A 26,048-nucleotide genomic window follows, 5' to 3' on the forward strand; every position below is an offset into this window, starting at 1 on the left:
ATGGATGAGGACTTCTCTGCCCAGATAAAGAAGATGGCCTTGTCCATGGCACATCCGTGTCGGACAAGGACACAGATCGGCGGGCCACTGAGGCGCCACGGTACAGCGCGTGCTCACACACACACACACTCACACACATGGCACGGCACCTCCGCCCCCGGCACGGCCCAGCCATGGCCCAGGAAGCAGCGGACACGGGAGCCTGTCTGTGAGCTCTCCTTTCCCTGGGCCGAGGAGCCCAGGACACACAGGGGGAGGGTACAGGACCTGGCAGCCCCCACCCCAGGGCAGGAGTCCTTCTCTGGGCCCAGGCCCTGCTGGCCAGGGCTGCCCAGCCCTGTGTGAGGTGACCCAGGTGACCCGCACCTTGTTGTCCCGGGCTCTTTCAACTACCTCCAGTTCTTGGAGTACATGAAGAAGTTCCAGGCCTCGGGGCAGCTGGAGAGCGTCCTCCGCAAGGCCTTCCAGACCCTGGACAAGGACAAGAGCGGCTTCACTGAGTGGAATGAGACCAAGCAACAGCCAGTGGCCAGTGGCTTGGGGGAGGGGACTTAGCCCAGGTCCCCACCCCGTCCTCGGCCGTCGCGCCAGCCCCAGAAGACCTGGCACCCCCATCAGGCCCCCAGCTAGCCTTGTGAGAGGCGAGGCCAGGCCATCCAGGCCCCCAGGGACAGCACCAGACCCCTCTCCAGCTGGGTCTCAGTTTCCCCATCTGTTAAGTGGGGAATGAGCACCTTGTAAACCATCTGACCCGAGCCCACCTCTAGCCCCAGGTACATTCTGTCCACCATCTCCAGCCGTTGGCCCGCCGCCCGGCTGACGGAGGAGGAGGCTGAGGCCATAATCCAGGCGGCCGATAAGGACGAGGACAGGAGGATTGACTTCGAAGGTGGGGCAGCACAGGTGGGGGCGGGGATACCTCGCAGGATCTTCCTGGTCCTGCCCCCTCTAGGACCCCCCTCAAGGTCACTAGCACTCAGGACAGTTTGCTGGCTGAGCAGGCCCCCCACCACCAGGCGCAGACCCCATCCCTCGAAGCTTACAGCCACCTGTAGTGGGCACTATCGTCCCCAACTCACAGATGGGGAAACTGAGTCTCAGGAATGCTGAGTGGGTCAGGGCATTTCACTGGGACAAGGGGAGCTGCTGCAGATTTCTGAGCGGAGGAGAGGTGACCCGAGTTGGCTTTGGGGCAGGTCAACTGGGCAGCCACCAGCTGACACTGATAGAGCTCTCCATGGCTGCCCTGGGGTCGGTGTTGTCCTGCCACCCTCTACCCTCCCGGCTGCTGGCTCCGGGGCCTGGAGGGCAGGGGGCAGTGAGGTGGCCCCAGGGAAAGAATGAGCAGAGGCTCAGAGCCGCAGAGGGACGGGGCTCCAGATGCCCCTGGCAGCTGTGGGCCCATCCTCACCCCCCCGGGCCTCCGCTTCCTGCCCGCAATTGCCAGCAAACCGCAAGGCTTAACAGAGGGGCAGCCTGGCCGAGGAGTTTGCTTAGGACTCAGCTGCCCAGCCTCTCTATGCCTCATTTTTCCCACTGAAGGTGGGATGATCACAGGAGCACCCGCTCAGAAGGCTCTGGAGGGAACTCTGAACGTCCCTGCAGAGACCCAGTCCACCGTAAGCCCCCGGAGGCAGGTGGCTCACCACCACCACATGGGCCAGGCACAGAGCACATGGTAACAGCGTGGGGTGCTCGGGCAGTGAGGTTCTGGTCCTTCCTGCCCCCAACCCAGGGCTCAGGAGGGCAGGACACAGGGCTCCCCGGGCTGTGGGGTCCCCCTCAGAAAAAGGGGCACAAGGCAGGGGGGTTATGTTCTAGAAATCTGTCTCTTGCTCTAGAATTTTCTGAATTGATCAAAAAGGAGAAAATTCCAAAGAAGAAGTAGTGCCATGCCCTGCCCTCGTCAGGTCAAGGGTCCCCCAAGGGGCATCATGGGACATATGTGTGCCGGATCAAGGAAGCCGTGAGGTGGACACAGCTTGTGCCAGGAAAATGGAAGAAAAACAGCATTAAATGAAGGATGCAGCCTGTGTTTGTTGGGGAGTGTGCCGTGTGAGCTGGGGTGGGGCAGGGTCGCGGGCCTCCGTGATGGCTGGGGGGTGGGGCAGGTATATGGGGGTACAGGAGGAAAAATGGGAGGCCGGACAGGTGGGTGTGTCCACTCTCTGCCCTTCTGCCTTCCCTTGTTCCCACCTCACTGCAGGCACCCACAGAGGCGATCCCCCTGCCCTCCCAGCATGGTGCTCTCCGGGCCCAGACCCCTGCAGGGCCCCCTTCCCTAACTCCAGCTGGGCTCTGCTTGGCCACCCAGAGTCCCACAGCAGTCACATGAACACAGCACGGGGACGCCTGCAACCCCAGGGTGCGGCAGAGTGGGGCCCTGGTGCATGCTGTGTGCTGCGCGCTCTGAGGGGCCGCATCCAGGGATCGGGTCTCTGCCTGCGTCTCCTCGCCTCCGCCTCCGCCTCCATCTCCTCACCTCCTCCTCCCTCTCCTTGATGCCCCTCCCCTTCTCCCCAAGCTCTTCCTGAGGGAGTCCCCCACCACCAGGCCCACCCCGGGCCTCTGCTCCACCCATACTCACCCACCTGGTGGGCTCCCGACTTGTGCCACCTGTATGCCGGAAGCTCCCACCCAGACCTCTCTTCTGTACTCCGGACTCCTATGCCCATTTTGGTTACCCGACGCCTCATTTCGGGGAAAGAGGCGGCTCAAACTTAACGTGCCTGAGGCTGAGCTCTGATCTTTCTCCTGAAGCTCCACCATCCCGGCCTTCCCATCTGTTAGAGCTGCGTCACTCCTCAGGCTGCTCAGACAGGAGCCTTGAGGTCACCATGCGGAGGGTGTTGGCTGCGCTCCCATCTGCACTGGGCCCGCTTCCCAGACCCCTGTGTCCACGTGTGGGGGATGAGCAGAGAGGTATGTGTCACCTGTGGTGCAGTTTATAGGAAGTGGGTTCCCTCCTCCAGTTGCCACATGGGACTCCAGACCATCTAGGATGCAGGGGCCAAAGGTGGCTGGATCCCCCAGAAGTGAAGGCATTGCCTCTCAGGAGTGCCTACACTGGGCTATTGCAGAAGTGACAAGTGGACTTCCCCAGGGTCCACTTGTAGCCCCAAGCGTGAGCCTAATTCACACGTCATCATCACCTGCTCTCTCCTTCACACCCACCTGAGAGGTCACCGCCCCCCCCCTCCTCAAAATGCATCCAGAGCCCCTCCCCCCACCACCCGGCCACCCTTACCTCTTGCCTGGATGACACCCTAGCCCCCTAAAAGCAAAAAGGACTGACAAGCAATGATCTAAGAATCCTTCTCCAGAAGTTAGAGAAAGAAGAGAAAACTAAACTCAAAGAGAGGCGATGGAGGGAAGTGCAGGAATTCCGAAATGTCCTCGGTCCCTGTCGGGCCCCTGCTAGAATGGAGTCCCCACCAGGGCAGAATGCTGGTCTGTGCTGTTCACGGTTCTGCCTGGCACAGATGGAACAGAATCCTCAAGGATTTGTTTGCACTGCCACCTGTCTCAAAAAAGGAACATGGGTCAGAAGCAGGTTCTGTCACAGCGGCCCAAGAATACAGTGGGCCATGGGGACAGCGTGGGCTGGTGGGGGGAGCCTTCTCCTCACTGTGGGGTCTGAGACCCCCCAACCTGTCTCTACAAGCCATAGTCAGACGAGGAAGTGGCTGAGCTGGTGAGGGGAGCCAGGGACTTGGGGCAATCCCCACCATGGGTCAGAGACCCCTCCTGGCCACGAGGAGCCCCACAGTTCTCCCACTGGGTGACGCCTAGTCCTGCCTTGCCTTGCCTGTCCTCTCGTTCATCGGGAGTTAGAACTACCTACAGCCGAAGGAGCTGGAATGCTGAGGCGGCCTTTCTTGGGAGGCTGGGGCCTAACACCCGCCTCCTAGAGCACAGTGCTGCCCCCACCCACTTCTCCCACCCCAGGAAACAGGAATAGCACCTCAGCCCCCTTCTTTGGAGTGCACCTGTCCAGGTGGAGCAGTCCGCAGGGCAGGCCCCTCACCCCACCTCGCCGTTCCAGCCTCTCGGAGACACGTTTCTGACCAGCCAGGATGTGTGAGGTGCCAACAGGCGGCCGGTGAGCAGGTCACAGGCAGGACACAGACCCGAGATGACACAAAGCTCCAAGCCAGTTAAAGTTAGAAGCAAATTATCTTTATTATCTGTGACAACTAAAACTTGAGTTAAATTCAAACAAAGAACTGTGATGGTAGCAGAGACGTGGGAGCACATGGAACACAGACTGGCGCAGCAAGGGCACCCACCCTATGCGTGTGAACAAACGAAGGAACAAATGAATGAGTGAATGGATGCATGAAGAGACGAAGGGGAAAGCTGTCAGTCGGGAGCGAGGAAGTCAAGTGCTGTCCATTTCTCTGTGGCTTTTCTGGCTGTAAAGAAACAGCCATCCGCCCTCCCCCACCATCTCTCTCTGAAAGTCACCCTAAGTGTCTGGCTCCCCAGGGCCACAGAGGACAAGGCAGGGAGGGGATTCACCTCCACTGGGCTGGCCAAGGAGTGTGACACTGGGTAGGCGAGGCGGGCCTCCCGGGCCAGCATGCCCCTGGCCAGGGCAGCAGCAACAACAGGGCACCCGGTGGAAGGGAGGGGAAGAGAAGCACCCCACCCGCTCCCCTGCCAGGACCTTTGAGGATGGGCCTCCACCTCCCTGTGGACAGGGTCTGTTTACTGCCCATTTCTTGAGGGCTCCAGGCTGTCACTCCTCCAGGGGGTGTCCCTGAGCCGGGGAAGGAAGCAGAGGGTCTCTAGCCATGGGGGGGACATGACAGCAGCCTGTGGGCTAGGGTACCTGGCAGGGGTGGGGGAAGAGGCTCAGAACTCCTTCCAGGGGACAGCGGACGGGTGAGGGGGTGTGAGTGCCACGGAGCTCAGCCAGGCCCAGGCAGGGAGCATGGGGGGTTGGTCCGAGAGCAGAGCTGGGCTGGGGATACCCCACGCCTGGCTGCTCTGTGGAGGGGCCCTTAGGTGGCCTCCAGCCCCCGCCACCATGAACCCTGGCCCAGAAGAGACGACGCAAGGTCACAAGAAATATCAAAAAACACCCCTTTACTGTTCAAATACAGCCACGACGCTCTACCCAAGGGACGCCCAAGCACGGGGCTGGGGGAAGGAGGGGGAGCTGTGGGGCCAGGGCGACATACCCCTCACGCCAGGACCCCCAGCCCTGCTGCTGTCGCCCTTCCATCAGTGGCACTGGGCACTCACTGGGCACTGGGGAGCGGCTGCCTGCGCTGCTCCAGCAGCTCCTCCAGGTGGTTGGCCCGCTTCACCGCGGCCTGCAACATGTGGTCCAACTGCCGTCAGGCCCAGGCCAATCCCACCCCCCAGGCAGGCCAGCTGTGGGCACCCACCTCGTGCTGCTTCCGGAGGCTGCTCACGGCCTCCTCCTTCTTCACCAGGGCCACCTTCACCCTGCAAGGGGGGTGCACGGTGGGCTTCTGTGAGGTGTTCCTGCCAGACCCCCAGGCTAGCAGCTCTGAGTGCAGCAGGAGGGCTGGTGAGGGACCTCTACCTGCCCCCAGAAGAGCAGGAGAGGCAGCTGTCCTGCCTTCCTCGCCCCAGCCCCGTGGGCCCTGGGCCATCCAGAGGAGTGAATGACAGGAGCTGGGACTCCGATGGCTGGCCCCAGGCCGTGGTCCACAGAACCAGGCTCCGTGTGCGTCAGAGGCCGAGCGGGAACCCTGGCGCACCGCAGGAGGGCTCCCCGTGGGATGAGGACGAGAAGCTCCCATCCACACCCGCCTCTCAGAGCGAGCAGGTGAAACGGGGAAGAACTTCACCTTCTCAGCGCAGCGCCCTCTTGTTTGGAGCTGCAGGGTCCTGCCCGTCCCCCGCCCCCCATGCTCCCTGGACCCGAGTCCGGCCCTGCAGCCCACCTCCTGTGCACTTCCTCCAGCTCCACCTGCTTCGCCTGCGTAAGTTGCTCCAGCTCCAGCCGCTGGCGGGCCCGCAGCTCGGCCAGTTCGCTCCTGACCTGCCGGTTCTCCTCCTCCGAGGCTGCCAGCCGGTCAGCGAACTCCTGGTGGATCACCTGGGCCAGGCTGGTCCGCTCTCCGGCCAGCTGCTCGTTCACCTGGGCCAGCACGGGGGGGTGTCAGCCAGACGGCAGGGGGTGGTGGGCTGGGTGCCAGCCCAAGTTCCCAGTCCCAGTCCACTCACCGCCTTCACATCGGCCAGCTCCTTCTCCTTCTGCTGCACCAGGCCCTGCAGACGCTGGCTCTCCTCCTCAGCCTCCCCGAGGCGCCCCTTCAGCTCCGCACACCGTTCCTGGAGCTTCCGCTCCGACTGCTCCAGCTCTGAGAGCTCTGTCTCGTACTTGTCCCGTACACGCTTGACGCTGGCAGGTGGGAGGGGGCAGGGTCAGGGGGGCAGCCCCACGGCCCTGGATGGGAGAGTCACCTGGTCTCCGAGTTTCGCTCCAGGGGACTCAAGGCAGCGCCAGGCCCCCTGTGGGAAAAGGCCTCACCGGCTCTCAGCGGCCCTCTCGCTCTCCTCCCTGGCCAGCGTCATGTCGGCCTCTAGCCGGTGGATGACCAGCTCGATCTCCTTGTCCCGGCCTCTCCGGATCTCTTCCTTCAGCTCCCGTTCGCGGTTCAGCAGCCATGCTTCCTAGAAGGGAGGCGCATGGGGCTCAGCGGGGCTGCCGAGGGTGGCGGGAGGGAAGCACGGATTTGTGGGAACATAGGTCCTGCCCCAGGCCCCATCAGTCTTCAGGGGAGGGGGCTGTGTCCTGTCATCAGGACCCAGGGTGGGACACAGCAGTGGCAGGGGTAGGAGTTAGCACAGCCTGGGCATGCTGCTAGACTGCCCCGGATAAAATAAGAGACCTGGTCCTGTTGCTGAGGGTGGGGCCGGGTGCCCCACACAGGGGGTGACAGCTTCAATGGGACAGCCTCTCGGAGGGCAGTTGGGAACTTCCATTGAGACTAACACAATGTGCCCTTTGACCCGCAAGCCTGAGGCTGGGAATGCATCCCACAAATCTGGAGAGCCCTCTGTGCACGGCTGCGGCAGCAGGCCTCCACCAAGCCACGGTACCAGGCCGACAGGCCAGGCAGCACGGACCCTCACCTCGTGTGCGGCCCCGTGCGCCTCTCCACCACAGCCTCTTTCTAGAAGGAGAGGAGAGCCTGGTGGTGCAGTCCAACCCCCATGGAAGGGACCAGAAGACAAGGAGAGAGGCCTCCTCTTGTGTATATTCCTTGGCTGGCTAAGTGTCAGTCAGTTAACTTGGAGAATAGCTGTCTGGATGAAGGGAGGGCTGAGGGACGGCCTCCCTGCTGTCCTGTGGGACCTGTCCCAGCCCCTCAGTCTCTCCCTTCTTCCCACTTAGGACTGAAGCGGCACACACAAGCAGGGCTCAGGACGAAACCGCCAACCTGAGTGGCTGGACCATGAACCCAGAAACGTGCCCACGGGGAGGCCACAGAGTGCAGCCCACACTCAACCGACTTCGAAGCCTGGGGCACTGGGCGGGAGAGGGGAACAAGGCTGGCCTCCCAGCCACCCACCCTGGCCACACCCGCCTCCCACCTCCTTCTTGGCGCGGTTGGCCTCCCACATCTGTCTTTCCACCTCCAGCTGGTCCTTCAGGGCTTTCAGCTCCATCTGGGGGCGGGTGACAGCGTGAGAGCAGACCTTGCCAGCCACTCCCCACCCAGGGCCATGCCTGCCGGGGCTTGCGGCCAAGCAGGAGAGGGTCTGCGGGGGAGCTGGCTGGGGAGCCCATTACATGAACCCAGGGTTGGCCCAGCGCTCCAAGCGGTTGCCACCTGGCGGTGGCCTTGACGCGGTACCCCCTTCACACCCAGGACAGGGCGCTCCCCGGATGGGCTGGCTGGGAGGGGCGGGTGGAGGGGACAGGACAGAGAGTGGCACGGACCTGGTGTCGACGCTCCTGTTCCTCTCTCCCCTTCTCAAACTCGGCCCTCAGGGCCCGGCCTCCCGCCGAGCTGCTCTCCTCCAGCTGCAGCCTCAGCTCCTCCAGCTCCGCCCGCTGCCTGTAGTGCGAGCCAGAAGTCACCATGTGTGGGGCAGCGGGGCAGCGGGGCAGCAGGGCGGGGCGGGGCGGAGGCCAGGCCCTCCCTGGGGCACCTGGCTGCTTGCTGGCCCAGCCGCTCCTTCTCCTCGGCCACCTCGCTGTAGAGCCGCCGCCGCTGCTGCTGCAGGGCCCGCTGCTCCTGCTCCAGGTGCTGTTCAAAGCTGCGAGACAGCAGAACCAGCTCAGCGGGAGCGGAAGGGACAGGGGAGGTCACTCACGCCACAGTGGCGTGGGGTCAGCTGAGGAGGGGCAGAGCCCCGCTCAGCATCCACCAGCGGCCCTGCCCTGTCCATCCCAGCCACGGCCCCCAGGAGACCGGCCTGGTACAAGGCCCCAGGCCCTCTCTGAGCCTGTGGTGGCCACAGCTTAGCCCTGTGACCTGCCCCGTTTTCTCTGTCCTGGCACCATCTTCCGCGTCAAGCAGCATGCTCCGTCCCCGCCCTCCTGAGGGAGGCCTCACAAACGTGGGGGTCCCAACATCCCAACATCTCCCTCAACATCACTCTGGGGGTCCAGGCACATCCCAGCTCTGCTCGGGCCTCAGCCCCCTCCCCGTCCCCAGCGAGGCCCGTCAGCCTGGGGCACCCACCGCCGCTGGGCGCGCTCCCGCTCCTGCTGGCCCAGCGCCTCCTTCTCCCGCTCCAGCTGCTCCCGGAGCTCCTCCGCCTGGCGCCCGTAGCGCTGGGCCGCCTGCTCGTCTGCCTGCAGCAGCTCGGCCGCATGCAGGCTCTTGAGCTTCTTGATCTCCTGCTTGTGCTTGGCGATCAGCTTCTGGATCTCGGGCTCCAGGCCTATGGGGGCAGGGCACCATGCTGCAGGGACCCTGCCCTCACGCCCTGTGCTGCGGAAGACCCTCAATCTCTGCCCACTACACTGCACGGATGCCGACCCTCGCCCCCAGTACTGTAGGGGACTCCCAATTCTCACCCACTGTGACATCAGGGCTGCAGTAAAGCCAAGGGACCCCCACCCCGGCCACCCCAGGGGCCCCAGCCTGAAGCACAGCTGAGGCCACTTGGGCCCACAGCACCTCCCCCTGGCGATGCCCAGGCCCCCTGGAGGAGGGAGTCATTGGGGAAGAGGGTGTCCTGAGGCAGGAGGGCTGGGCAAGGGCTGGATGTTGGTGGGCATGGCTAGCGGTGCCCCATCAGCCCTTAGACCTGCTCTCCAAGCGGAGGAGAAGTGACAGTGCCAGGTGGCAGGGAACCCCGAGACCCCCACCCTGAGCTCCTAGCCAGCTCGCTCCCCTACAAGCTGGAGGACACAGGAGACCACACAGAGGGAGCCCAGCCTGAGGGAAAGCAAGGCCCATCCCTCTTGGACCCGGCCCTTTGTCTGGGACGCTTGGTCTGTGGCCAAGCCCTGGTGCCCACCAGCCTCCCCCGAGTGCCCCTCCCCCCTCAGCCTTCCCCCTGCCCCCTCGCCCTGCCACCCTCCTCCAGGCCAGGAGGCCAGCTGGGCTGCATCACCTGAGCAGCTCACTGCTTCCCAGGAAGGCCTCCTCTACTAGGAGTGTAATTAAAACTACTGTTCTCATGCAAAGGCCCCCAAGATTGCCTCCAGGCCCGCATGGCTGACAGCATCTGACCAGCTCTGGGGCGTGGCTGGCCCCTACCTCTGACTGTAATCTCCTTGATCTTTCGGGTTTTCTCATTGATCCACTTCTCCCTGCGGACTTTTTCAGTGGCGTTCATTAGTTCTTTGAGTTTCTTAATCTCCTACCAGCAAGGAAACAGGAAGTTGACAGAGGGGCTGTAAGAATTCTGCAAGAAGATGCAAAGGACACCCCGACCCTTGGCCACCACCTAGGTTTCAGGAGGCGAGGGCTCTCTCGAGGTGCAACCTGTGGGCCCCCTCCCCGCACACACTAGCCATCCTATTCAGCCCAACCCAGAGGCTTGAGGCCCCGCCCACCCTGGAGGCCTGGGATTGGGGGACAGTAGAAAACCTGCAGAGGCCCCACTGGGACCCTCCTGAGCCAGCACCTCTCCTGTGTGACCGGCAGTCCCCAACTCTGGCTGTCTACTGTGGTTACTGGGCGGGGGCCTTAAAAATGCCGACACCACCCCCACTCCCAGAGTTGGGTCTCAGCTTGGGGGCCATCACCGCCCACACCAATGGGAGTGCAGCCAGGCAGGCTGAGGCCCACGGAGGAGGCAGCCTTTCCATAGTGACCACTGGCACAGCTGGAGGCAGCAGGAGGTACAGTCCTTGACTAGCAGAAGCCAGGAAAAATAAGGGAGGTCCCTCTGCCCAGGGACCCAGAGCTGGGGCAGGTGGGCTCACACATAGCCCTCACTGCGGATGGGCAGCTGAGTCATGCCTCCTCATCTGTGACACGGGAGGGTCACACGAGGCCCTCAGCCTCCGCCCCAGAATCTGGCACCTGACGGCCATGTGGGAAGCAGCTCCAGTGGAAGGAGGGGACAGAGCTTGGTGCTGGGGTGGCCCCTCCCCTGCCCGGCACGCCGGACGGCATCCCGGGGGTGGGGCACAAGCTCTGGGTTCCGAGCCTCCATGGCAGGTCCAGGGACCTTGTTCACAAGCCCCATGATGCTGCTGCTCTGAAACTGGGCAATGAGGCTCCAGGGGACACCCTGTTCTGGGGTGGCTGAGTGAGGATGTCCCTCCCACAGGGGCCCGAGGTTCACACTAGGCCTGTAGTCAGGCGGTGAGGAGAGGACACTGCCCTAAGGGGCTCACCAGCTCATGCTGCTCCTGCATCTGGGCCTCCCTCTCCTGGAGCCTCCGGTCCGCCTGCTTCAGCTCAGCCACCAGAGCCTCGCACTTCTCACTCAGGGCCTTCTTGTCTTCAATCAGCTGTGATCAGAGAAACGGAGGTGAGGCTGCTGTGCTGAGATGAGACCCCACCCCAGCGTGATCCCTGACTGTCAGGAGACCCCACTTCCCCTGCTGAGGCCAGCACACCCAAAGGGCCATGGCCACAATCCTGAGTCCTTCCCCTCCCTGGTCTGTGAGGGACCCCGGGGCCAGGAGGGTGTGTGCACATGGACAAGGGGCTGCAGTTGCCACTGGTCCTCAACCCCCCAGAGGGCCTGGCTGATGTCAGCAAAGCCAGGCCGGCATGGCAGCCTCAGCCACAAGCCCCCCACTGCAGCCACGTCAGGATCTTCCTGGGATGGGGGTCATTCCGTCATCCCCATCACGTGGCCTATGGAGAAGGGCCTGCCCATTGCCTGTCAGCAGGTCCCTGTGAAGCCCCCAGGATGGCGCCCAGCCTCACCGAGGGCTCCAGGCAGACCCCCGGTTTGGACACACCTATAAGCGCTAAGCAGAGTGTCGCTAATGGCCACTGGAGGCCACTTGGTTGCTCTGGGCTCCTTCCTCTCCTCACAGACCCCACACCTAGAGTTTTCTCCAGAAAAAGACCCAACAGGGGAGTGGCTAAGGGCAGGGTGGGCTGGAAGCTTCCACAGCCCTCACTTGGGAGAGCTCTGGCTGCCTCATCAGCCCCAGCAGACCAGGAGCAGCTTGCCTAGGACACGGATGGCCCCAGAATGGCATGAGAAAGGTTCAGGGTGTATGTCCTGCTGCACACCTCTCACCAGGCCCCCAGAGGGCCAACCGGTCCTCTGAGTGACCCTGCATGGCCAGACCCCACCCTGGGTGTGCTCTGACCACTCGCCCCTGCCACCCGTCCACCACGCTGGGCCAGGAGCATGGCCTTGGGGGGGTTAAGGCCATGGGGGCAGCACCACTTGGGTTGGGGGGATACTCAATGGGGCCGGTGTACCATGGACCACACACTGCCCATTTCTTCAGAAGGGAGAAAGGGGCCCAGCAAGAAGGGCCCACACCATGGGTCTAGAAGTCTCCGTGAGGCCCAGGCCGGGCTGGAACCCGGTCCTGTCCTTCTCCCCGCCCCCACAGACCTGGCAGGTCCTGACACCTCTGCCCTCGTGCCCCACTTCCCAGGCAGTGTCACCTGGTCGATGAAGGACAGGTGCCGCTGGATGGTGGCCTCGTAGTGCTCTCTCTGCTGCCACAGCTGCCGGCCCAGCTCCTTCTCGGTCTCTTTGACCCGCCGGACAGTGAGGTCCCGCTGCTGCGCCTGTGGAGGGTGCGGGGAGGAGAGACGGAGAAAGAGACAGAAGATGAAGCCCTCTTAGGGAGTGGTGCTGGCGGGCCACAATCCAGCTGGTGACCTGGGAGAAAGGCGGTAACGGCGCCACTGCGGGTGTCTGAGGATTCGCCGGAGCAGTGACATTACCAGCGCTTTCTGCAGCAGCACCATGGCCTGCTTCTTCTCCTCCACCTCCAGCTTCAGCCGCATCACCGACGTGCTCACCTCGGACATGGGCTCCAGGCGCCCCAGCCCCTCCTCCAGCACAAGCCCCTGAGGACATGGCATGGGTGAGGCAGGCCCCAGTCACCTGGTGATGACCTGCCGGCTCCCCCTGGGGACCCCGGCACACCTGGGGGGCTGAGGCTGGCTGGTCCTGCCCCGACTTGTCCATCTCATCTAGGAAGCTCATGATACTCTGCAGCTTGGCCTCTGAGAGCAGCGTCCCATCCTCGGGAGGGCTGGTGGATACGCTGAGTTTCCCAAATTTCTCCAGGTTGTCAGCTGTCAGGGAGCTGGCATCATCCCCCTGCAGGGGAGGGGCCACAGCACTGGGGGCTGTTGGGGCAGCCAAAGACCCTGGGCCAGCCTTCCAGGAGCTCCTCAGGGACCCCTGGCAGCGTAGGGGAAGAGAGGAGGGAGAAGTGAAGAATTGGGGAGAGGGCAGAGGAGGAGAGGAGAAGGCACAGGAGGGCAGAGGAGGCTGGAGCAGGCAGTTGGGTCTGGTCTGGAAGGAAGGGCCTCTCAGGATGCCCAGACCTTCTCAGGACATTTCCTGAGGGCACCACTGGCAGGGAGGTGGCGCCCACCCTCACCCCCGAGTTATTCTGAGGATCCTAAACCTTAGTGAGCCCTCAGATGAGTAGGGGGTTCAACAAGGCCCTATCTGGCCCTCATTAGAGTCCCGACTAAAGCAGGAAGAGCCCAGTGGGTTCCCCGGCCCCCATAGTGCCCCCATGACCTGTGCTGATAGTGCCAGTGCCCGGGGCTGGGTCAAGGGAGGGCGCGCCCACAGTTACCTCAGCGGTCCAGGCGTATTTGTCCTTGTGGTAGGCCCTGGGGTGGGGCAGTGGCTCAGGTTCCTCCTCTAGCAGCTTCAGTGTGTCCAGCAGCTCATCCAGGGTCACGATGGACTTGGCCCTGCCCCTGGTGGGGCCCACCACCTCCAGGTCCTCACTGGCTGCGTCCTGGGAGCTGGCGTCCTGCAGCAGATGGGCAGGAGGGAGAAGCCGGCGAGGCCGTTAGCGGCTGAGGCCACCAGAGAACCAGGGGGGTGAGGCCAGGGTGAGGCTTCCTCTGCCCAGACGAGTGCCCACTCTCTGTGGCCGCCCCAGCTCTGCCACATGGACCACGTTCACCCTGACCCACCTCCAGGGAAACAAAAGGGCAGCAAGTGGGATGTGTCCAGGCCTGCTTCTCACCCCTCAGCCTGGTGGCCTTAGCCATCACCTAACCTCTACGCTTCCAGCACTCTTCTGTGGGCACGGACACGGGCGGCACCCCTAGGCGTCTGTGAATACCCAATGGGATTCCAGAGCAATCCGTGAGACCCCATCCCTGCACTGGAGCAACAAGACCTGTCCTGGGTGGCCTTTCCTGGTGAGTGACCCCACGGCCACGGAAGGGCAGGGAAAGGGCACACTCGGGCCATGCAGGCATGGACATCTCCCTGAGCTGAAGCCAGCGAGGGTGGGTGGGAGGGGCTGTGAGAGACCTGCTGCTTGTCCTCTGGAAACTGCCGGGGCTCTGTGGACGAGTCTGGGGCAAGGGGGCAGAGGTCCTCCAGGCCTGCGGTGTGGAAGCCGGCCCCTGCGCAACAGAACACGGCGTCAGCCTGCCTGGGCATTGGCCCACCTGGGGGCAGTGAGTCTGGAGGAGCCCTTGGGAAGACGCCAGGCCCAGGGGAGGCAGAGCGTGACAGCATGTGACACAATGGACTTCACAGAGCAGAGGGGACAGAGGAGCCCTTACCTCCCACGGTGAGAGGTCAGGGGAGCTGGTGCGACCCCAGAACTCTCAGCCTCACTGCTATGTACAGTCCCCTGTGTCTAGCTACAGGGTAGGGGAGGCAGGAGCGGAGGAGCAGGGCCTGGGGTCTGCAGCACAGCTGACCTTTCCTCCATGGGTGGAAGCCACCAACCAGGCAGTGGCACAGGGGGCCAGGGGACACTGGCAGAGGCTGCATCTCCTTCACAGCCACAGCTCTCCCCAAGGGAGGGGATGAGGGGTCCACACTTGAGGTCTCCACTCATGGAGGCAGGAGGCAGAGGTAGGGGAGCAGGGCAGCCTCCAGGCTCTCGGCCGCGCTCACCAGTGTTGTTGGCCTTGCGGGCCTGAGTGGGGCTCCCCGGCCTCAGGGGCGGCTCCTGGGCGGGCCAGGACTTCCCTGCCTCCCAGGCCTCCTTCAGCAGCCCACGCTCAGCGCCACCCAACTTCTGGACTCGCTTCTGCTGCAGCTCCTGCTGAGGGGACAACCTCTGAGCAGCCTTGCCCACAGGAGTGCGAGGCCCCTCACCCCCCTCATCAACGTCCGGGGCCTCAGGGAAGGAGGGCTCAGAGGGGAGCAGGCAGGGCCCCTCAGGAGCACAGTCGTGCTCTCAGGCACAGGTGGGTCCTGCCTTGGCACTGGGCTCCCCGTGCTGCTCAGGTCACCCCGGCACCTGAATGGCTGCTCGCCTGGCCTGGCGTGCCTTCTCCTCCCGGACCTTCCTCCTGGCCGCCTCCCTCTGCTGGTGCAGGTCCAGGAGGTTCCCCTCTCCCAGCCGCTGCCACTGCTCCTGCCGAAACCAAAGCCACAGTGGGTCTGACTGGGAAGATGGGGTCCCCAATCCAGACCTGGGTTTCCACAGCACCCCCACCAAGCCCCCAACCTGCCATTTCTTTGCCCCACGGAGGACAAGCCCTCCTCCCAGGTGGCCAGTCGCTCCTTTCAGTGGGGAGATGGCTCTGGAGCCGGGACCCCACAGCCAGAGACCCACTCAGACCTTTCAGTCCGGGGGGGCCGGGTGGGCCTGACACCCAGGCCTACTGACCGAGCGATGCAGGGTAGAGAGGCAGTTGTGCCACCACCTGGGGTGTGGATCCATGGGCAATTCTAGGTTTCAATCCCATTGGTCTCAGAAACCCCACCGTATTTGGCTGGGACCCCTGGGATTCCTGCCCGCCCCCGTGGAGTGCGGCTCACACATCCACACCGACCTCTTGCTTAGACGCTAGCAGGTGCTCCAGGCGGGCAGCCCCAGCTTGTCGCCGCTGTGTGTGGTGGCGGTACCAGCGCTGGATGGTGACAGCAGCCTGGTTCACCTGGTGGATAAACCTGCCCAGACAGCAGGGCTCAGGACTGAGGCGGCACCCTGAGCTCTGGTGGATCCAGGCGGCTGAGCAACGGCCTCCCCTCCCAGGTTCCCCGAAGGCCCTGTGGGCAGAGAAGCCGGCGGCTGTGCGCACAGCCCTTCTTCAGTTGGCACACGTTTCCAGGGAAATGAAAACGCCCATCGGCACAGACTCTATTCACAATTCCCAGAAATAACCCAAAGGGCCCCCACCTGGCTGGGGGGGAACACTGTGTACGTCCTGACAGCAGACGCTACTCATGGACAGAAAAACAACAAACCAGAGACACCACCAGGCACAAAAGGCCACAGGCCGTGTGCTCTAGTTATAGGGCCTTCTAGAAAAGGCAAAGCCATAAGGAGACAGATGGATGTGGCCAGGGTTGGGGCTGGAGAGGAGCTAGATAAAAGGTGTGCAAGAGCATCTGGGGGGCGACAGACACTCTGTCTTAAAATGCTGTATCTGTAGACACGACTTCACACGTGTCAAACTCACCGAACTATACACTTCAGACAGGCGCATTTTATGCTACACAAATTACACTCAGTAAAGCTGGTTAAACAAAAGCCTTAACCTTGGCTCTTGGGACCTCTTGTTGATTCATTCAGCAAAAGTGCTAACGGAGGATCCAGGATGTAAGCGGTCGCCTGCCACAGGACATGCACAGTGGACCCTCACACTCAAGAATGTCCTCCACTGAGGGGTCCATCCACCACCCAGGGGCAGCCAGGTGAGGGTTCTCAGAGCTGCCAGCTCCTGACCGCACCCAGTTCCTCCTCCCGTCTGCCCACTTCCAGGGCCCGGTCCCCAACCTCTAACCGGACAGCGGTGGGACCGCCCAGCCAGGTGGAGACTCTCCAAGTCCACACTCCCATCACTAAACGGTTCCTGACCAGGAGCGACATGATGGACCTGGGGCCATGACAGAAGGTGCCACCACTCTCCACCCTCTACGCTCTCCTGGGGCCAGCTTCAAGGGGCAGACCTACAGGTTGTTTTGGTTTTTTTTAGTTTTATATCTTCTTTCCACTTAATGTTGTTTTATTTAATTTTTTTGGTGAAGAAGATTGTCCCTGAGCTAACATCTGTGCCAATCTCCTTCCACTTTGTATGTGGGACGCTGCCACAGCATGGCTTGATGAGTGGTGCATAGGTCCGCACCCGGGATCCAAACCTGTGAACCCCGGGCCGCTGAAGCAGAGTGCGTGAACTTAACCACTACGCCACCAGGCCGGCCCCTCTTAATGTTTTTTTTAATTAACATACTATAATTTACATACTATAAAATTCACCTATTTTAAGTATACAATTCAATAATTCTTAGTAAGTTTACAGAGTTGTACGACTGTCAGTAGGATCCAGTTTTAGAACATTTCCATCACCCCCAAAAGACCCCTCTTCTGTGGTCATCTGTCCCAGGCACCCATCACTCTCATTTCTGACTTTACAGATTTGCCTTTTCCTGAAGTTTTGTATAAACGGAATCGTACAATATATGATCTTTTCAATATGTGATCTTTTCTATATTGGAAAACAATTACTAAATGGAAACTTCTGTCATTGGAGCCTCAGGCCTCCTCCCCAGCCCCTGGCCCGTGGTCACCTCTCAGCCTCCTCCTCCGTCACCTCCTTCTGTCTCAGCAGGCTCTTGGCGCCCACGGCATTGTTCCGGGCCACATGGTTGCTGCTGGTGACGTTTTTCTGTGGCTTCCTGAAGCTGCTGCTCTCACCCTCGTCAGTGGCTGCCTTGATGATATTGCTGATGGGAAGGGCAGAAAAAGGCTCGCAGTCACCTGACCTGGCCCCTCACAGCCCCAGGAATGGCTCTGCCTGCAGCCACAGGAGCCGCCTTGGCTTTGTCCTGGGGCCCTAGGCCTGGAAGGAAGTGCCCGTGGGACATCAGGAGCAGGTGAGGCCTGCTCCCCGTTCCGCCTTGCTGGTCAATCCCCAGGGCCACTTGCTCTCCACACATGGCCTGTCTGGTGGCAGCCTGGGTTAATGAGCTCTTTACATTTAAAAAAGCAAAAAGGTCTCAAAAGCCACAGGATCCCAGATCCAGATGGTGACTTAAGGCATTGTGCAGGCCATCCCCGACTCTGAGCGAGCTGTGCGTAGGCACCGGGGACATATGCAGGGCTGCTCTGCTCAGTGTAGCCCAGCCCTCCCGAGACCCCTCTTGGCTCTGGACTCGGCCAGGGGGCCTGAGACCCAGGGGAGCCCCGGGTCTTCAGTGGGACCCTGTGCCAGGGGTGAGCCCTGGGCTAGCCTGATGGTGCCCGCCCAGGTCTGGTCTGGGTGTCCTCTCCCTGGATCCCTGGGGTGAGGGCGGCAGCACCAGGGCCTGTGGAGTCCTGCCGTGTGGGCTCTGGTCCGGCGTTTCCACAGAGCCAGGGCCTTACTTGAGGGAGGGAGCCGTGTGGTTGGAGCTCTTGGGGGGCGGTGCCTTCTCCGAGGGTGTGTAGCGGTTGTGCACCATGGTGGTGACACAGTTGCCTACAGCTCCCTTGTTGCTCCTGCCAGAAGAGACAGGAGGCGCATCAGGCTCGGGGAGGTGGTAACAGATCCCCAAGTCCTGCTCTCGGCATCAGTGGTCACTATGGCATCGTCTTCGCGGGGCTCCCTCCACAGCCACGGCGCCTAATGGTGGGGCCCTTCTTGGACCAGGAAAGCTCCCCCAGGGCGTTCCACTGAGCAGAGCCCAGGCGTGAGCGGTGAAAACTGCAACCTCTGACGCTGGACATGGCTGCCACAGGGAGAACAGTCACAGATCATCAGTCAGTGGAGGAAGGACCTTTCCATGTCATTAAACAAGATGTGGGGAATACGTGCTGCTCTCTCTCTGCCCCTCTCAAACCTGCTGGAAGGAATAAAAATGGAATAAACACACAAGGACGAGGGGATGCAGGAGACAGCAGCAAAGAGATGTCCACAAAGCTTTAGAGGCTGAGAAACAGCCAACCAGTGATGCACCAAGTGAGATGGGGGAAACCTGGCTGCTATGGGGGCGGGGGAGGCTGGTCTGCACCCCAGAACCCCAGGGAGGTGCAGGAAGCAGAGCCACCTGGCTCTTCCAAAGGAGCAGCTGCACCCCAGATCCTCACCAGAGCACCAAGCACCCTCCCTCCCCCGGCAGAAGATGGGAGACTGGCTGTCCAAGTGGAGCAGTCTATGTCCTGAACACCCCGGCACCTCTCCTGCTGGCCACAGCACTGGCAGGCGGGACTCTGACCCCGAGGTGGAGAACGGAGGATCTTTCCCTGGAGAGACTCAGCAGCCCTAGAGAAAAGTCCCTGACACTGACAGGTGGGGAACCCAATACAGCAGCCTGGTCCCTGCTCAACCACCCCAAAGTGAGGTCACCAGACAACAGGCTTCCAGGCAACGCTTAAGGCCTCCCTCTTACATTCTGATAGAGCCAGTATTCCAGACATTTGAAGAAAGACCTACATGTGAAAATCCAGCAAACAGAATGGGATGGAAATGAGGCTAAGCAGAGAATAGGATATTTCCAAAAATCCACACTCAGTGTCAGACCGTGCTGACACACGTTCAACAGCCAGGACTCGAGGGGGAAAAGCTCTGATTTGTAGGGTCTGCCCATTCCAGTGGTGTAACATTCCCACCACGGCTGATTTCAGACATCACGGAACACGAGTTGAGAAGAGAGGAAGTCAGTCAGTCTCAGGAGCTGGTGTGGGCAGCTCCAGCCCACCACTACTCGGTATCCTCAAAGACAGGAGGGATGAAACAAGAACAGGACGCTCCCAAACAGGAAGGAAGGAAAGAAACATTTGGGGAAGAAGAGCAGCTTTGGAGACTGAGAATTCTGGGAGAGGATGGAGGGAAGCGAAGGGATGAAAGATAAAGTCCAGTGGATCTGTCAGAAAGTGGATCCCAAAGCTAAAGAGAAAGAAGAGGAGAACGAAGATGCCAGCTGTGTAGAATCGATCTGGGAGGCCCGACCCGCAAATCATGGGAGTCACAGCAAGACAGAACGGAGGACCAAAAAGGAAGGAAACTGTCCACAAAATGACAAGGGAAAACTCCCTGAACCGAGTGACACTGAAAGAACAAAAGGGCCACCACCACGAGTGAAGAGGAGCCACAGCGGAGGCCTGACACTGTGAGGTTTCACAGCAGAGAAACTAAAAGACGATCCAAAATGCTTCTAGAAAGAGGAAGACAGGAGACAGAAAAGGACTGGGAATCAGGAAGGCAGTGGACTTCTCAACTGCTCTCCACGGAAATGGAGCAATGGCTTCAAGACGTCAGGAAGATTTTCCAATCTAGAACTTGGCACCAGCCAAGCTCTCAGTCAGGCGTGAGGGTCGAGGCATGATCAGACACGCACAGTCTTAAAAACTTTACCTCCCACGTATCCCTTCTCAGGAATCTATGGGAAGATGTGCTCCCCCAAATCGGGGGCCCACACAGGAAGGGGGGGATGGCAGAGGGCAGTGCACGGACGAGAGCGTGCAGCCTGCGCAGGGGCGGCTAGCTCAGACCCGGGCGGCAGAAGACAGGCCTCCGAGGGGTTTCTCCAGAGGAAGGTGGGCAGGCAGGGCATCTGCTGGCCTGACTGTGCAGAGGGGAGTTTCAGAGTTCTGCCGTCATGCCCGGGAGAAGAAGTGACCAGTACAGAGACAACCAAGTAGGAAAAAAAAGATCATTTTTAACTCCGGGAAAAACAAAAATGCATCCCAAATGTCAACAACGTGTCTTGAGCGTGGCACTGCTCTAAGAGGTTCACGTCCCAGCTCGTTTAACCCTCCTGACGCTGCAGGGCAAATGCAACCACTGTCCCCTTAGTACAAACGAGAGTCCTGCCCCAAGGCCCACAGTGAAAAAGATGCAGAATCAGAACTCAGACCCGGGCAGAGCTGGTGTTGCCCTTCCTGAGGGGAAGGGCAACCCCCGTGACAGACACCGACACAGATGTTGATGTGACTGAGACGTGGTTCACTGGGACGGTCGGGATGGAGGGAGAGTGTGCTTGTGTGCGAGGTGGGGACAGGCAGCATAAGAGAGCCAACCCCTTTCTTCTATATAGATTAAGTCTAAGATTGAAAAAACAGTCAACAATGAGCAGCCTTAGTATATTTTCTAGAAAATACTAGAAGAAATAGCTTGAAAGTGGCTGCTTCTGGGGAGCACGACGCAGGGTGGGGAGGGAAGGGGTGGTGCGTTTGCTATTTTTTAAGTTTGTGGTACTGTTTGAGTCTTTAGCTTTGTCCTTGTATCATTCTGAGAGAAACCGAAATTAAATTTTAATTTAAATTCCCGCATTAAAGGCAAGAATTCTTCCTGTGCCGACTCTGGCCAATGACTGTGTAAAACCTCCCTCAAAGACTATCTGTTTGATAAACGGTTCTAAGTGTTGGGAAGTTCTTTCTGGTGCTGAGACAAATGTGCCTCCTTATCTCTCTGCCCACTGGTCCCCACTGAGGCCGAGAGCAAGAAGGACAAGCTTTCCCCGCAGCCCAGGGCGGCCGTCCAGAACCCACTTTCTCTGGGGGCTTCTCCAGGTCCCGTGCCCATCCAGACAATTCCTGGCCACCACCCTTGTCGGCTGAGGCCACAGCCTGCCTGGGGCCCTCTCCAGATCTTGCCATCCTGGCCATCACTCTGGACCTGCTTGGTTCTGTCAGGTCATGGGTGGTACGGCTGAGAAGTGACCAAGGCAGCCTGGCTCTCACTGTCTCAGCAGACAGTGAGCAGGTGTGGCCCGAGATAACGTGCTCCTCCCCTCCTGGGACACAGAGGCTGAGCCTCAAAGCTCAAGAACCTCTGATGAGTCTTAAAAAGTCGCTCGCCGCCCTGCATGAGCCTCACCTAGGCCTGACCTTTTCAAGAGCGAAACCTGGCATCTTGGGTCCTGGCGGGGAGAGGCTGCCCTGAGGAGGAGAGGGTGGGAGGAGGCCTGTGGGCGCATCCTCTGTCTGAGCTCCCCTAGGCCAGAGCAGAGCCCCTCGAGTGCAAGACACCACCTTGCAGCCTCCTCCCTTGGCCCTTGGGTAGAGAAAGCCAGCCATTCATTCACTCACTCACTCATTCATTCATTCATTCGTTCATTCCAAAGCACCCTGGTCCGGCAAAGAAAAATACAGGCTTCGGGTGGGTGGGGCCGTGCTGGGCACCTGCATTGGGTCACACCTGTTGTTGGCAGTGAAGCTGGGTGCCAGGGGTACGGTGCACTCTCTCCTCTGTGGGCCCACTGGCGCGTCAAGGGTGCTCGGACTCCGGGCATCATCAGGTGGCAAGGTGAAGGCCCTGGGCTGGTCATCCTGTTGGTGCACACAGATGCCGCCTCAGCCGTGACCCCACCAGCACACACCACTGATACCAGGCCCTTCCCTGCCCTCTACTGCTTCACTCACAAACAGGGGCAATAGGATGGCCCAGGGAGGTCCTCCTCACATTCCAATGTTGTGGTGAAAGCTGGCTAACTAACACTGGCACACACCCTCCCCACGCTGGCCCCTCCTGCGGGCGGAACGAGAACAAAGGAACCAGGCATCACTCCCAACAGGACGGGAGCCGCTTGACGTCCTGCCCGCTCAGACTCAGTCCCTGGTCCTTACCAGGACGTTCCACGTGGCTCCCTTCTCGCTAGAAGCTTTGCTCAGTCTGGCCAGCCTCTTTCTCCCGCTGGGCTTGCCCTCAAAGAGCTTCAGGAAGTCGGGGGGCTCTGCTAGGCTGTGTGGGAGAGAGGATGGCAGGCAGGGACAGTCACTTGGCCTGGGGAGGCCGACTCCAGGAACAGATGGAGGATGTCTTATGAGCGGACAGGAGGGGCCAGATCACCAGTAGGGGATTCTGTTCCCAAGCCAGAAGCTTAAAATAATGTTTCTTAGCCCTGATCTGACAACCACGTCTGGAAGAGGCATTCACACCCCATTCTGCAGCCACTGTGACACTCACAGGAAAAGCTCAGCAAGGAAAAAGGAGAGGAGCAGGCAGGGGATGTCGGTCTCGAGGTCCACATCTCTACTCGTGGATACATCAAGTCAAGACCTGCCCTGCCTGCCTGCCCCAGGCTAGTCCCAAGAGAAGGGCACTTCAGGCCCCACTGCCCAGCCAGAGCCCACACAGCTGAGGCTAGAAGAACAGATGACAGAAGCAGAAGAGCAGGTCAGGGTTACCTGAGGGCTCTAGGGGTTACCTGAGGGGGCCGGTCCATGCCTGGCTGACTTGTGGCTGGTGGACCTGTGTGGTGCTGTTAGACCTGCGCAGGTTGTTGATGGCCCGGGAGCCTCCGGGCCCTGTGGCTTCCTGCCAAAAAGGAAGAAACAACCGATCGCGTGGTGAAGCTTTCAGACACTCGCCAGGTGGCCCAGCACCAGGCCAGGCATGGAGAACAGATTCAGGGGGCGGGTAAGAAGGGTCTCCTCGGGTTCCTCGGTGAAGCAGGCAGCCCTGAGGCGGCACAAGGACAGATGGGCGAGGCCCACTGAGCCAGGGCAGGTCCTTGGCCTCTATGACACTCACTGCCTCGCAAGAAACAGCAGCCTTCACCCCTGGCAGGTGGCAGGTCCAAGTGGACGTGTGTGAGGCCTGGCCTGGGAATCGCAGCAAAGGCTGCTCGTCCTCATCGTCATGTGTGTTGATTGCTCCCCCCGACCCCGAAGCTCTCATCCCGCAGCTCCCACTGCCGGCCTGCCACCCGCCTGCACACCCAGGTTTCTCCAGGCCACCAGGAGCTCATCCCCTTCCCCACAGGTCAACCCCATTTCCTGAGGATTCAAACAAATCCAAATGTTGGTGGAACAAGTGGGACAGAGGGCTTGGTGCCGGCAGGATCTAGGCTCTGCCTTGGGCCAGCCGACTCTGACCTTGACTTCTTGGTGAGTTAGCTCCCTGGTCTGTGAGCCCGAGTCCTTCCGGCTCCTGGGATGGCCACAGGGATGGAATGACAACAGACGTGAGGGTGCCTGCTGAGGTGGGGGGCTGCCCCAGGAGTCAGATGCCACCCAGACGGCAACTCCCCAGGAGGCAAGGCCTGGACGCCTCAGCTCTAGCACTCACCAGCACCTTCCTCCTCGGCTCGCTGCCCGTGACCACAGAGATGGAGCGAGCGATGGGCTTGGCGGCAGAGGCGCTGTTGGGGCGCCGGGACATGGGCAGGGGGAAGCCCGTGAGACTCAGGTCCATGCCTTCTGGGCTGCCCTCAGGGGGGCAGGAGGGGCCGCCAATAGTCCGGGAGCCTTTCACGTGGATGAAGGGGCTCTGAGCGGGCAGGAAGAGATGCAATGAGACGCCCTCTGAGGAATCAGCTCCCCTGCACAGACCACCTCTGCCAGGCCTCAGGGAGCCCAGAGCACCTGAGTCTGCCTGCTGCCAAGCTCCCCCGTGAAGCCTGCCACTGCCCAGCCACCCTCCTCGCCGGGTGTCGGCCTCCTTGTCCGGAAAACCAGGCACGTGGCAGAGCAGGACTCCCAGCGATGAACAGCAAAGACAAGTCCTCCTGGGGACAAGAGACAGCTCCCTGGAGGGTGGCCCACGGCAGCAGGCAGTCGTGGGTGTGAGCTGGCTCTGCCATCCCCCCTACCCCTGTAACAGGCTCTCTACCCATCTGAGCCTCACTCTCTTCACCCGTAAAACGGGCATTTAAAAGGTGCCTCTGGGGCCGGCCCGGTGGTGCAAGGGGTTAAGTGTGCACGGTCTGCTGCGGTGGCCCGGGTTTGCCGGTTCAGATCCCGGGCACGCACCAACGCACTGCTTGGCAAGCTATGCTGTGGCGGCGTCCCACATAAAGTGGAGGAAGATGGGCACGGATGTTAGCCCAGGGCCAGTATTCCTCAGCAAAAAAAGAGGAAGATTGGCAGATGTTAGCACAGGGCTGATCTCCTCACAAAAAAAAAAAAAAAAAAAAAAAAAGTGCCTCTTTCCAGGGGTCTTCATGAAGTTCAGACAAGCGGCCATGAGGCTGGCACGCAGCCAGTACTCCACAGGTGATAAATGAACCAGGATTTGGTCTGATCAACGCTGCCCAACCCAGGGCCCCCAAACTTATCTGGCCACAGAACCCCCTCCATTTCCTCAGAACTCCCCCGAACATCCATGAGCTCCAGGTATGTGGCATCTGCTCTTTCACTTCTGGGTCCCCTCCTATCCCTCCTGGTGGCAGCTGCCCTTCAAGGTCTCCCTTGCTGGCCCTTTCTCTTCCCAACCCCTGAAGTCCGAGGGCCCCCAGGCTCAGCCCCAGGCCTCTCTCCTCCATCTACCCTCTCACCTGAGGGACCGCCTCGGACCTCCTGGATCAAACACGGGCTGTCGGTTCCCACACACATACCTCCCGCCCCTTCTGCTCCCTGACTCCCGACTCAGATGACCACTGCGCATGTGGCATCTCAGACCCAACGAGGCCAAAGCAGACTCCTGACTTCCACCTCCAGCTACCCCTCCCCAGTGGTCATTTTCTGTAACTAGCTCAGACCGAGGACCCAGATCTCATCCCAACATCTTCCCCCTCACATCCACACCTGCTCCCCAGTCACTGCCCTATCCTCGTCTGTCTCTTCCCTCCACAACCCGGGTCCAAGCCACCATCTCCTGACACGGGGACAAATGCGGCAGCCCCTCCTCCGCCCCGTCTGGCCGGCCCCAGCCCCTCCCCATACGGGGCTAGGGCTGATCTCTCTGAACAGGGTCTCAGAGCCCCTGTGGAAAACCCTCCGAGGGCTCCCCCAGCAGCGAGAATGAAGTCCAAAGGCCTGGCGCCCTCAGATCTGACCTTGGTCTCTCTGGGACCTCCTCTCTGCCACCCTTTGCCCCCTCGCTCTGCTTCAGCCAAACTGGCCTTCCTGCTGCTCCTCAGACCCGGCCAGCCTGTTTCCAGCGCGAGCCTTTGCACTGCTGACCCCTCTGCCCGGAGCCCCTTCCCCGATGGCACAAGGCCCCCCTCACTCAGAGGGCCGCCCGTCCCCATCACCCTTCATTCCCTCATCCTGCTTTATTTTTCTTCACCTGGCCACACAGGTTGCTCTGTGCACTGTCTGACCCCCTCATTAGACGTAAGCTCCATGAGGACAGAGACCATGTAGCCCCAGCACCTGGCGCGTGGCAGGCACTCAGGTAACAGGAGGGGATGAGCCGAGATGACCAGCAATGAGCACAGAGGAAAGGGCATGGCCCTCCCTGCCACCGAGGACTCTGGTGGCCCAGCGGGCACACACCCATTGTCATCCACAGTCAATGCTGTGGTCCCCTCCAGCCGAGGTGCCGGACGCCCCTCTTCCCTAGAGTGGAGCACAGAGGCTCTGCACCAGGTCAGAGTCCTCAGTTATGCGTTTCCGGTTGTTCGGGTGAAATTTAACACCCTCCTCCCCTCAGGGAACCAGCCACACCCAGCTGGCCTCAGGCTGGCCCCCTTTCCCAGCCACCTGGGCAGCAGTGTGCCAGGCTCTGGGATGGTAAACACAGACTCTCCGTGGAAACCTCCAGGCCAGACCCCTCCTACAGAGCTGTCCGTGGACCTGAAGGCAAGTGTCCGTGGCCTCTGCCTGGACCCCTCAGCATGGGCTGACCCAGGACCCCTGGCAGCTC

The 26,048-nt window shown here is 60.9% G+C and overlaps 2 protein-coding genes across 2 annotated transcripts; one reads left to right on the plus strand and one right to left on the minus strand.

The window, feature by feature from the left end:
- Nucleotides 1–1,888, plus strand: PVALEF (parvalbumin like EF-hand containing). The gene is given in 5 exon segments (XM_058559437.1): nucleotides 1–43; nucleotides 46–104; nucleotides 379–515; nucleotides 774–889; nucleotides 1,842–1,888. Coding segments are annotated over 5 exon segments (402 nt in total).
- Nucleotides 1,889–4,157: 2,269 nt separating this feature from the next.
- On the minus strand, nucleotides 4,158–24,793 carry CEP131 (centrosomal protein 131). Its single transcript, XM_058562070.1, has 27 exons — nucleotides 24,736–24,793; nucleotides 23,825–23,967; nucleotides 23,529–23,729; nucleotides 22,666–22,775; nucleotides 22,085–22,199; nucleotides 21,657–21,787; nucleotides 17,903–18,016; nucleotides 17,107–17,262; nucleotides 15,369–15,486; nucleotides 14,831–14,947; nucleotides 14,482–14,629; nucleotides 13,885–13,979; nucleotides 13,190–13,372; nucleotides 12,523–12,699; nucleotides 12,318–12,443; nucleotides 12,033–12,158; nucleotides 10,790–10,906; nucleotides 9,702–9,804; nucleotides 8,676–8,877; nucleotides 8,140–8,247; nucleotides 7,928–8,045; nucleotides 7,579–7,653; nucleotides 6,512–6,654; nucleotides 6,205–6,382; nucleotides 5,922–6,118; nucleotides 5,397–5,457; nucleotides 4,158–5,321 (listed from the first exon to the last, which is right to left on the minus strand). The coding sequence occupies exons 1-27, from the start codon at nucleotides 24,791–24,793 to the stop codon at nucleotides 5,247–5,249; spliced, it is 3,495 nt and encodes a 1,164-aa protein (XP_058418053.1). The 3' UTR covers nucleotides 4,158–5,246.
- Nucleotides 24,794–26,048: the final 1,255 nt, after the last annotated feature.

Source organism: Diceros bicornis, chromosome 18, assembly GCF_020826845.1.
Source record: "Diceros bicornis minor isolate mBicDic1 chromosome 18, mDicBic1.mat.cur, whole genome shotgun sequence".
Taxonomy (NCBI): Eukaryota; Metazoa; Chordata; class Mammalia; order Perissodactyla; family Rhinocerotidae; genus Diceros; species Diceros bicornis.